Source organism: Catharus ustulatus, chromosome 2, assembly GCF_009819885.2.
Source record: "Catharus ustulatus isolate bCatUst1 chromosome 2, bCatUst1.pri.v2, whole genome shotgun sequence".
NCBI classification, from domain to species: Eukaryota; Metazoa; Chordata; class Aves; order Passeriformes; family Turdidae; genus Catharus; species Catharus ustulatus.
Genome location: NC_046222.1, coordinates 37,867,034 through 37,879,492, shown reverse-complemented (window position 1 = coordinate 37,879,492; position 12,459 = coordinate 37,867,034). Strand labels below are relative to the sequence as shown.

The following is a 12,459-nucleotide window of genomic DNA, read 5'->3' as shown; positions in this document are numbered from 1 at the left end:
AATGAGTAAAAAAATCAATGCAGAAACTGTCTCTGAACTGCAGTAGCAAGGGAAGCAAAATTAAGGGTGTTCAACTTAATGCTCCATTTCTGCATTATGTGGGATGAATCACACCCTGGAGGCTCAGATGTGCTTCTGAACTAATTAAAGACAGAGCCAAAGGCAAGTTGATGTGCTGCTGGACTAACTTTTGAACGAGTGGAAGGAGATCAGATGAATCTTTTTGTAAGTGATTTGACGACAAATTCACAGATAACGCTTGATGAAGCTGGTGATATAACACAGAGTCCTTAAGAATCTGGAGTTCTTAAATGATAAATTTTCTATGACTATGAATATAATGAAAAAATATTCTCATCTTTTTTGGGGGTGTATAAGAAAGCTTATCAGAGCAATTTATCCTTAGACACTGCTCTGTTAGCTGCAATCTGTCCATGTCTGTTAAAACTACTGAGGTGCCTTGGAGGCTGTAGGTAGTTTTCCAGCAGAGTTGCATGAGGTCATTTCCCCAGAAGCTCACCAAATGGCTTAGGATTGTACCTCTAAGAGTGACTCAGGTCAGGAGTGTTTCTCCAAAGGAGTATCTTCTAAGAATTCCCACAAAGAAAGGAAAGATTGTGATAGGGAGAGGCCCACAGTTATAAACACAAACTATGCTTTATGCTGGTTTTATGGTTGGTTTGTGTTACTGAGTGAGTTGATTCCCATTAGAAGGAAAATAGGTGGATTATTCAGGAGGAGCTCTAGTAATTTTTTTGTTTATAAAAATGTACCATTCTACATCCCCAGAAGTGCATTAGTGATGAAGGCAAATGTGTCTTGCCTGGTGAAGCTCAACCTGTTTCTCAGTTGTTGCTTGACTCAGAAACTACCTATGTGTGGATTTTCTGTCTATCTCTCCTATGGGCTTTATCTAGGTTCATATCTCCTGGGTTCTCCATTCTGCCATCTCTTATCTTTCATCATTTTCCCACTGCCCTGGGGATATATCCCTATTGTATCTTAAAGAGGAATCACATGCTGTGCTCAAGACCCAGTTTTCAGATATTCAGACAGGGAATCTTTACGCATGAGCTTAAATATATCTCTAAACAAAGAAACTTTTCCCCTTTGTTCTGTTTATCCATTTCAGTGGGATTTAATGTAATTGTTAATGTCATGAGGCTTATAAATTTTTAGAGTGCTAATGTTTTTTTTTCCATTTATGTCTCAGTGTAGCCATCATTAACTGTCTGACTGACCAAATTATTCCTAAACAAAAGCCAGATTCTACAAGGCATTTGGAAAGTCATGGTCAAGAAATGCTACAACAAAAGTGTCAGGAATGAAAACACTTGTCTATAATCTTTTGCTATTTCTTTTTCTGAACTAAAAATTAAGACCCAGTCATAAATTGAACCAGCATGCTTTTCCAGAAAGATTTAACTTCAGTGATATTAATTATGGGTCTATCCTGAAACTATAATGTGTTGCTTTAACAGTCATGCAAAGTGTAAGTGTTACTAGAACATAGATTGGCCAAATGATTCTTTCTGGATGTAATCTGCATAAAGCATACATAAAATGGGTCACATCATTGCCTTCTTTTCCTTCGGCAGGAATACTTTCTACTATAAACATATTGGTCTAAAACATGATATTTTATTCCCTTTTAGAACAGTCCTGAGAAAATTTCTCAGCTCACCCTGGTCTAATCCTCAAATTCCAGCTGCATCTGCTTGTGTGAATTCACCAGTTACAGGGAAATTATTAGGAAGATACTCTGAGGAAAAGCTTATGTAAGTAGTGAGCAGAACAAATACCAGTAGATGGCAGTCCAGAATATGCAGCATTGCTGCTGGACCTTGTAGCACCCAGCAAAAAATATCCCTCTGTGCGCTGCAGTTGAGATCTTGAACGCAGCTCCTCAGAGTGTTTCTTAGAAAACAGATTGTAGAGGCTACTGTCTCACACCTCTGGCGTATAGGAAAACCTTTTATCTTTTGTTTTGCAACTGCTTGCACAGACCGGCCCCTGTGCCAAAATAAAGGGAACTTGCATTGCAGAAGATTTCAGTGATGTTCAGTCTTTTGCCTGCTGTCTTTAAATTCAAAGCTTTGGGGAATTTTGTAACAGTTTTCTTGGGGTTGCTTTTGCTTATTAGATCTGTGCTCACAAGGACATTCAACCCTGGTAATATACACCTAAACACTTGGGAAAAGAGGAGTCTCTATGATATTGAAATAGATGCTCACTCACAAAGTGACCCGAAGTTCCTCAGTTTGTTGGGGCAGTAGAGCCACTCAAAGGGCTAATCCACACCTCTGTGTCCTTTAGAACTGAGCCCTTGAACTGCTTTTCCTCTGGGGCCACTGAGCCCCCCTCCAGAAGCTGTACCAGCATATTTTCATAGTGCTGTGCTGCAGATCAGATAGCATGAAAGAATCACTTCAGACTGCAGTCAGAGCAACCACTTGACTTGCTGGTGTGTGCCAGCTACAGAGATGTGATGTAGGCACTTCATGGCCTTCCTTGACACCTCACCTCTGTTTGTCCTACATGAAGTCTGGACTCCTGAGTTGGAGCCTTGGGTCCTGTTATGGAGCCAAAAGAGATTTTGTACTGATTCATTGTCTTTGTCTTTCTCCACTTATTCTCACAACCTTGCTTGGGAACGTCATTAAAGCACAGCTCTCACACCGGATTTAAAACATTTGGCAGCTATGAAGAGGTTTAATTTTTTCTCTTTTTTTTGGCTACATTAGGGCTTGGCATAATTTAATCCTAATTAAGTGGCATCCAGAAGCCATTTACTCATGAAACAAGGAAAGTGCAAGGAAATCCCCAGATACAAGCTGTGCCTTGGGACCTTGTTTTTATAGGTGGAACTTCGAAAGGTGATGTATCTGTAGCAGACCAAAAGGGTTTTAAGAGATTGTGTATATTTTTATGTGGTTCTTCATGTACTGCTGAATATTGCTGGGAAAGTTAAACATGCAGAGAATTGAAAGAAAATGAGGAAACATGCAAAGCAAAACATTGAAGAAATTCTAATAAACATCTAAAAGGATGAGGTTCTTAATTGTCTTTATTCCCCTTATGGCATGTACATAAACTGGAGGAGCTGTGAAACTTGTGCTAAAAGGAAATGAGAAAAACTGACAGCATTAAAACAAACCTGGGGCCTTAAAGGTATTTTCTAACCTTCAGTAAAAGCTGGCTGAGTTTCACCTTTTTGCTTGAAGGCAGCCCAGAACTAGAGGGAAACCTATACCCGGTTAAGCACCTCAAAATGGTGCTGGGGTGGAGTAGGAAGGTGTGTTACAAATTCCTGATGAAGTCTTCACTAGCACCTCCTGGTCTGACAGGCTGTGATTCCCTGCTCTCCAGCTGTCTCTAAGCTGTACCATCACTGCTGCTGTCTCCCTGTCTGCAGTGAAATCAGTCACACATATCTCCTAGAGAGAGATGGTAGCCTGCTTCTGCTGATGAATTATTATCAAACTCCAGTTTTTATGACATTAATGTAGTTATTGATTTACACACCTCTAAAGGTGCACATTCTTTTCTTTGACTTTACCCAGCTCCACTGTCATCCACACAGGATCCCATGGACAACCAAGCACAGGGACAGAGAGGCTGAGGATACCCAAGTGGCTGCTTCTGCTCTGCACAAATCGTGATACCCTCCTGCTGTGGTCCTGAGGTGGCATGTGAAGAAGTACCCATTCCAATAGGAAGTGATTCAAATTTATAATCCATGTAAGCATATCAGAAGAACACACTTCATAAATTCTTTCTTTATAGTTGCTCCATTTGGGGTCCTGCTTTTTAATGTACCAGCCTGTAGCTGGCACCACAATCCATTAAGTTTCAACAAAAATAAAATTTGTGAGTTCCTTGGGTGTCCACAGGCAGATGGATGTAAGTTTGGCTGCTTTAAGAATCAAGAAATGCTGGATTCTAGTGTTTGTATTTCTGAAAATTTCCTGCAGTTTTTAGAGGTAGATGTAAAATAATGTTTCAAATGATGCTGTCAGACAATTCAGCTAGCAATACAACTCACCAATAAAATGTACTTTGAATTAAATAACTGTGTCTGAATAGCTGAATTAATTTTTCTTATGAAGTCATGCTTTCAGGTAATGGATCTAAAGTACTGTCTTTGTTAGTTCAGAGGCATTTTATCTATTTTATATGTGTATAACTTGTTACTGTTTTGTAGTAGCTCTGCTTTTGTGTAACTGCTTCTTCAGGGTGATATGGAATGAAGTGCTAAGGGAAATTTTCCATGCTTGCAGCAAAGAATTGGCAGCAGGCTTACCCCAGCACATTCGGGAGCAGCCAGCTCTCCACGTTATGCAATTGCTGCTCTCAAGTCTTAGGAGAGACAGAATAGAGGGAGCTGAAGTTGGTGGTGTTTCCTGCTTACCACAACAGCAAACTGAAATAGCACACAGATTCTCCAACTTTATTTTCTCCATCCTGTGTCTAGCACACTGTGGGGATTCCCAGACTCTAACGTTAACTTCCAGCAGAAAGATTCTGCTTTTAATTTGCAGAAGGCTTTTATGCATTTGCAACTCCATTGACTTCAGGTGTTTCTTGAAATTAGTTCCAGTGCAGAAGAGAGAAAAATTTAACCTCCTGCTATTTAGAATCATAGAACAGTTTTGGTTGGAAGGGACCTTTAAAGGCGAGGTAGTCCAACCCCCCTGCCATGGGCAGGCGCATTTTCAACTAGATTTTTTTTTTGTTTTTTAAAATCCATTATTTTAAATAATTGTAGAAAAGAGCACTAAAACAACAACAACAACAAAATCTCAAAATGTCATGGAATATCTCCAATTCCCATATAGTTTCCTGTTAAGTTGACATGGAATTGCCAAAATTGCTAAAGCATTAGTATGTCTCATGCAGCACTAATGCTGAGTGTAACACTTGAATCATCACAAACAAGCAACTGAAAACATGAGAAAAACCTTCCCACCCACCCTAAGCATGAGCTAAGCAAACAAACAAAACCAGTAAAGATTCCTGTTAGTCTTGCTGGTAAAAAAAAGGCAGGAATCAGAAGTATCACTTAGATGACAAATATGAGAAAAATGTGGATGGATAATTCGCTCAGCCAAGTGGTAACAGCAGCATGTTGAAGAAAAAGTAAGGTGAAAGCAAGAATTTCAGCATGTATCCATGGGTATCCGTGTTGCCATGGCAACTCTTCAATGGAATAAAGTATTTTCTCTTTTCTTTGGGATTAAAAAAAAAATAGGGATGGTGTTCTGCAAATAGGCACTTTACCTTTTTTAAAATAAATCTAAACCATTTCCTAACATAGCAGCATAGCAGGCATCGTTTTGTTATGCTTTTGAAAGACACTTAAAATTCTAAAAGGATACCATATTATTGATGTGCTATTCAAAGGTTTCTCTTGCCCTCTTTTTATTTGAAATGCTTACTAAAAGCCTAAATTCCTTCAAATTCCTTCACATTTCTGGATCCTCCTCTTTTTCTTTATTTTTTTCCCTTCCACTCATGCTGTTTAGCTACAGAGCTGAGATAATCAGAGCATTCTGCAGCAGATCTGTGGCTGTTTTCGGGTTCAAGCTAAGGCTATTTTTGCTCCCTTTTGATTTTCTGGAGTGGTATTTTGATCTTTTACTTTGTGCTGCTTGAAGGAACTGTATTGACTGTTATTCCCTATTACGCAATAGTGTAAATTTGGATTCAATGCTAATAAAGAAATGTCTTTATCCCAAACTCATGACTGAAAATGCAGATCTGTTCAATCTCTTTCATTCTTTCTCAGGATAAGACTGGAGAACCATACATAGATGGAAGATACTAGAGGGAAATTAAAGTGTTTGAAGGTAAAGCTATCACTTATTTTGGAAATTTTGATAAAATTGTAACATTTCCAGAACTCTGAAAAGAAGCTGAAAAATATAAGTGATAAACATTTCCAGAAAAGATCAGGAAAATGACTTAGGTGCTCTTACCTATGTATACTGGCATTGAATGTGTTTTAAACATAGCATATCTTTTATTCCTGCACCATTTAAAGTTACACAAAAATATCTCTTTGAGCAGCTTGTTAAAAAAAAAAAAAATTTAAAAAAATCTTTATTTTAAGACTATTAGCAGGAACTAACTTTAAATGAGAAATTATAAATCTGACTCTTTCTTAAATATATCAATTGCTACTAATAAATTTTCTATGTATTTCTTGCCAAGATGAAAATATCTGAAGAATCTGGACGCAGTTAATAAAACCTTTGAAAATAAAAAGCAAAAAAACCAGCTAAACACAACTACCTGACAATTGCTTGCCTTTCAGAGAATCCTGCTAGTAACTTGCTGATTACTGTGCGTTACCTGTCTCCCCCTACCTTGGTTATCTCATCTAATATATTGCATTAATAGCTCCACTTGACACATATAACCAGGGCAATTCTGGTTTCATTTTATCCACATGCACAGTTTTCACACAAGCATTTATTCAGCTCAGTGCAGAACAGCGTAAGATCCACTTCTTTCTGATAATGCAATCTAATTAAGCTAGTAGAGTTGATCCAGATTCAAACTGTTAGAAACAAGGAGAATTTTAGACAATGGGATGAAAATGCATGTTTGTATCTATTTAATGGCTATGCCTACACTAAATTAAATGTGCCCAGGAAATTTCCCAGGCAGTGGGGCCAAGTGACAGCAAATAATCTATGTCTATGACAGTAAAATAATTTTAGTCTCATAAAAAGGGTGTCTCTATACAAGCATCCTCCTGGGAATGGTCCCTGAAATGGGACCTGTTTGAGGGATAAAAAGGTGTGCCAGAGAACAGCTTAAATAGCTCTGTTACTGAATTTCCAAAGGCTTAAATTTAGAGGTATACACATCCTCTATTAATCGGAGGGCACAAATCAAGACTAAATACAGCACAACCAGCCCAGTAAGCCCAGTTGGGTGCTGATTTGTAATATGCTAGAATATCCCAGAGCTGCTTGAATTTGTCTCTGTTAAATCACTAAAACTGCCCAGCCTTCATTTGGGCTGTTGCTACAGAAATAAACAGAAGATAGATTTAGACGAACATAATCACAGACTTCAACGCCAGAAGCAACTGTTGCTATTGTCATGATGGAGTGTGTCTGTTGAAGCTAATGGACCTTTGTCACTGTGTTTTAGGCAATGTGGCAGTGATGAGCAAGAGACCAGAAAAATGCTCTCAGTGTTTCTCAGAGGACACTATAGCTCACATATATGAGACCTTATCACTTACATATGCATGTAATTTCACTGTGTTTTATGGGCTAATTTGAAGTGCTTTTAATTGGCAGGAATCACTGTTGCATTTATCTCTCAGTTCCTTTGAGCAACAGAGATTATTTCCTCTATTTCTTTGAACTACTGATGTGGATTACACAGCTGATTCTCCTCTGCTCTAAAGCTTTGGTTTACTTGTTTGTCTGTTTGTTTTCACATTGAAAGAAGATTAGTTTAATTTGACAGTTTTTAACACGTGGATGGGAGGAATATACTGGCAGAGGGGAAGAGTGCCTGAAAAGCCTTTACTTCTATTTCCATCATTCTGTCACCCACTGACATGTTTTGCAGTGGTGCTAGAAATTCATGTGCATAAATCCTGCTTCTCTGACCTAACTGGCACACCAGAATCAAACCTGTTTAACCTGCTAAAGGCCATGTTTGGACACAAAGGCATGACTTTCCCCCTTCCACTTTACTTTTATGTTCTTAATTAAACAAGCCAAATCCTACAGTCAGAGAGAAATGAGACAGAGTTACAAATGAACAGTTCTAAGTGAAGATTAGGTCCACATAAAATCGGATTTGCTCTCTAGTATTGCTTATTTTCTCTTCTATCCAAGGAAAGGCAGCGTGGCTAAGATCCCATCTTGTGCACCCTCACCTAATGCTTAAAATCAGATGTGATCATTCCCTTCCCCTTTCCTTGGCCCGTTCTTACCTGCCATGAGGAGAAAATGGATGCTGGGCTGAGTAAATTAGGGTCAGTGGGATGTCTGCCACCCATGTACTCATCATTGCAGACCTCACAGTCCTCGGCATCTCTCCAGTCCCAGTAGGGGATGGTGAAGTTCTCATCACCTGTTATTCTCTGGATCTGACGTTCCCACATCAGCAGAAAGACCCGATGCCAAGGTAGGAACCCAGGGGCTTCGTGGGCAAAATCAATGTCCCGCCACACATTGGACCCACCTAAGAGTGTGTCTCGAGAGGCATAATAATGCATCCACACAAAGAGATCATACACATTGATGTCTCTGAACATGGGGTTGGAGCCATTGTTCATCTGAGCATACGTGCCAGTAGCAATAACGTAGTCCTGGCTAGGGATGTTCTTTGCCAAGTTAAGATAGGCAAGAAACTTGTTCTTCTCACTGGTGGTGAGCTGGAAGATGTTTCTTCTTATTTTCACTTGCCTTTCAGTGCAGTTGAGCCCAGAGAAGCCAAATTTGCACTCCCCACAGCTGAATCCCATGAAGTTGCCTTCACATCTACACGTCCGGTTGTAGAACACAGAGGGCCAGTCCTCTCTGTCATCCACTCCTGAGAAAGGGAACTGTGGTCCCAGAGGAGCCTGGGAGAGAAGGATGTTCTGGCAGGACCCTCTGCCGGAAAGCTCCCCGCAAGGGGACCCATCTCCATCCCAGGGGGGACAGCACTCCTTGCTCAGCAAACTCTGCACGTTGGCACAGACCCTGGGGAACTGCCCAGTGGATGGCTGAAGGATGACGAGCAGAAAACCCAGGGCAAATAGCAGCATACTGACAGAGCAGCAGGAGAGCATCAGCGTTATGCTTCAGTGCGTGGAGTGTTCTCTCTGACCCCTCCAAAGGCCTGCGTGTGAAAGGAATTCCTGCCCTCCACCAGGAATGCTTCACTGCTGACTTCTGCTGCACACACCCTTCAATGTCCTTCCCCATTCCTACATGAGATGCATTTACACACAGAATACACTTCAGGGTTAATCTCATTATCACATGTTCTAGGTGAAAGCCAAGTGACTTTCACCCCACCCCCTACAAGTTTCAAAATACAGGCATTTATTATAAACTTTCGTCTTCTGCCTAGCACATGATTGCTCTCCCCTGGCAATTGGAGAGGAAGTAAAATTAAAGTTTGGACACAGAATCAATTGTAGGTTCTTAGAATTCCTAGTTTGATTATCTGCTTTACAGTAAATAGTTGGTTAAATAAAGATGTGGCAGAATCCGGTCTGTTAAATAGGAAGACAGTGAACCTAAAAATGAAAAAATTAAAGGATTTTTGAGCAAACTATTTTTTTAACAGGAAGCAAAAATAAAATGTGGTCAGATTAAGTGTGAACATAGGGCAGAAGCAGAAAAAAAAATTATTTGACTTAGCATTTTTGCATTTCAGTGTAAACTGCCTTTCTCGGGTTAGCATATGGCAAAGGAAGATGAAGGAAGTAATATACTTTTCATACGAAAATAATTTTTGTTCTCCTAGAATTGATAGCGTTTTCACAGTTGATGGCACACAGAAATCTGCATGACAGTCTTCTCCAGTTTTGTGGGGAACACAGAAAATCTGCCAATAGATTTTCAGAAAGTACTTTGAGCATCTGTCTCTGGATCAGGAAAAACACCATTGACTCCTGTTTTTCTCCCATCAAGCAGTTTGCAAACACCATATCTGTGTTCTTTACTCAATATGTTACTGGGAAGCCTCCAGACCACCCACCTCTTTCTTCTTGTACATTAGCCTGAGCAGACCTGACAGAGCTGCATGAGCAGATTTAAAAGTTAGACATTCTTTGAAGCTGCCCCCTGCAAGAGGACAACTGTTGTTTCACTGCTGGGCAAAGCGCACATGAATTATCCATTATTTTCTTCAGCAACTATACTGTTTGTAAGAGTGGTTTTCTTGGGTTTTTTTTCCTTACTAAAAGCTTTGTGAATAATTTCCTCGTGCTTAGGGAGGGTAGGAACATATAGGCAAATGAAGTGAGAATTTTGCTGGGAAACGAGGCGTTTGCTGGGATCAGGGGATCATCACATGACCATGCTGAGGAGCACGAGGTACTTTAATCCTGTTGGCTTCTACGCCTCAGGTATTCCAGGGGATTATCCCTGAGTCCCACTTCCAGGGAGCCTATGATGGGGGAGCCTGGAGCAAGGGCAAAGGGAAAGTATTTGCTTTTTCAAAAAATGTTTCTAACCATAGTCTGATGTTTACTATTTTTTTTTAGCTGGCTCCCCTGGTTTCCATGTTCAGCTTGTAAAACATATTCTATCATAGCTACTTGTTATATTTATTTTATTTTATTTTGTTTGTACCTGGCTGTTTGGGAAACCTTGCCATTTCATTTACTGTTCCTCCCATGGAGGCTTCTACAAAAATACTATATATGAGGAGAGACCCATCTCTCAAAGGTAACAATATATATTTTTAAATTTTCACTGAAAAGGTACAGGGATTAGGAGAAACTTGAGGCAGAGTCTCAGACTGGACCACAAAAGCCCTCAAATATATATTCATACAGACAGTAATACACACAAATACATGCAATACCCTGTTTTAATATTCAAATAAAATTTTATGTTCAATGTTACAAAATAACAAAATAAGAATCTGAGCCTTGAGAGTTATCACATGACAAGTTTCCAAAGCAGATGGTTAGCCACGGAATTCCCTGTGCAATGGTATGGATGAGAAGCTTTGAATCAGGAATGTGACTCAAGAGCAGCACACACCCCTCTTGCTTTATAGAGATGTCAATAGTTACTAGAAGGGAAACTCCCAGAGTAGTGAGAAGTCTTCCTGAAGCTCACCTGCTGGCTTGTTTGCAGCATTAGGATCAGATTTACAACACTGTGCTGCAATGGTAAACCGAGTTTTGCAGAGATAAAGCCTATGGATTTCTGAGGTAGTGATGGACAAACACAAGGGACACTCCAAGTGAAAAACAGTGGCATTGAATGGGGGCTCACATTACCTAATAAATTTAATTTTTTGTTTCCTCAGAGCTGAGCAGGCTGTTCTTCAAAATATCATATCTTTCTTTTGTAAAATGCCACAAAAATTTCCATTCTGGGCTGCTAATACTGAAGCCATCAAAGTTTTAATAATATTAGTGGGTTTTAAAAACTCTGATAGCTGGATGGCACCATAAAGGAAGCATCTCTCAGTATTGCTTGTTAATTACTTGTTGGGAATTCTGTGGGCATTTTAGGTCTAGCTGGTATGTTGATTTGGGAAAAAAGAAATTTGGGATGGGGGAATGGAGAATAATTATTATTGTGGTTATTTTAAAAGTCAAGCATAAAACTATGGAGAAACAAAGGCTGGATAGACAAAGTTAATGCTGCTCAATTACCAGTGGAGGTACGAATTGTCTAAAGAGAAAGAGAAAAAAAGGTTATTTGAGATGGATAAGTACAAGGATCATTTGACAATTAAAGAACAAGTGGAAGGACAAATAGTCTATTAGCCAGTCAGGAAATTCAGTCTGATAAATCAGTGAGCTCAGGTTGTGTAAACCAGTGAATGTTACTGGATCAATGCTTTTATTATGTGGCTACGTTATTTTTGATCTGATACTGGGATACCTAGATACAGACAATGCATCAGAAAACAGGCATTCAGACTGATACGGAAAGACATGCCAAATATTACGGGCAACTTCTAGGATGAAGAAAAATGTCATTGATCTGCAGACCAAAGCAAGGGAGAAGAGGTGTTGATGCAATCAGAGCAATAGAAGTAAAGAAACTATAGCAAAAGTCAAAAGGCAGTTTCTCCCTGCTACAGGCTGAAGATAGCAAGTAGCACAAAAGTAATTGCCAATCTATCAATCTACAGTCTGCACAAAACTTGCCTTATACCTGTCAGTCTTAATGACAGGACAGCATCTAAGGGGGATACTAAAGCAATATTTCCTACAGTTTTGTTATACTCCACTTGCACTTCACCTCTGCTTTCAGATCTTTGCTGAAAGGCAGTCTGACTTCTGGCTTTTAGCAGCATGCTGGGCAGAGTGGAAATTTTGGTATGTGGCTCTGAATGCTTTCCTATCAGCTTTCAGAGGAAAAATGTCAAACAATTTCTTAGTACTATGTGGCTCATACCTGTGGCCTTGATAGCAGGCCAGCGTGCAGATTTAGCTAGGTGGATAATATTGTGCTGCTTCAGGAATCCCTGTCTCTTCTAAGAGCTCGCTGAGGTTGAAAGCACAGAAGGTTTTTCAGCAACCTACAGGGAAATTACTCATGTTTTTTCTGGGATAATGTTCTGCTAATTTTCCAAGGGAAACTTGCCTCTTGAGGGGTCAGAGAAGCAATCTACCCCGTGCAAAACTAGTGATGGAAACAGCTACGGGAGGGGGAAGATCAACCTTTGCTCTGTTGGAGCTCTCCTGGACTGACTCCCCCATCTTGCAAAGCTGCATCCTCTGCCACCATGACAGGTTCCCCACAG

General features: G+C 39.9%; 1 protein-coding gene across 1 annotated transcript in view; it reads right to left on the bottom strand.

The window, feature by feature from the left end:
* TYR (tyrosinase) overlaps positions 1 to 8,880 on the bottom strand; it is a 44,019-nt gene extending 35,139 nt beyond the window's left edge. Inside the window, exon 1 of the mRNA XM_033052133.1 lies at positions 7,964 to 8,880. Within this exon, the coding sequence (XP_032908024.1) occupies positions 7,964 to 8,806 (843 nt within the window). The 5' untranslated portion in view covers positions 8,807 to 8,880. The remainder of the gene's footprint in view (positions 1 to 7,963) is intronic.
* Positions 8,881 to 12,459: the final 3,579 nt, after the last annotated feature.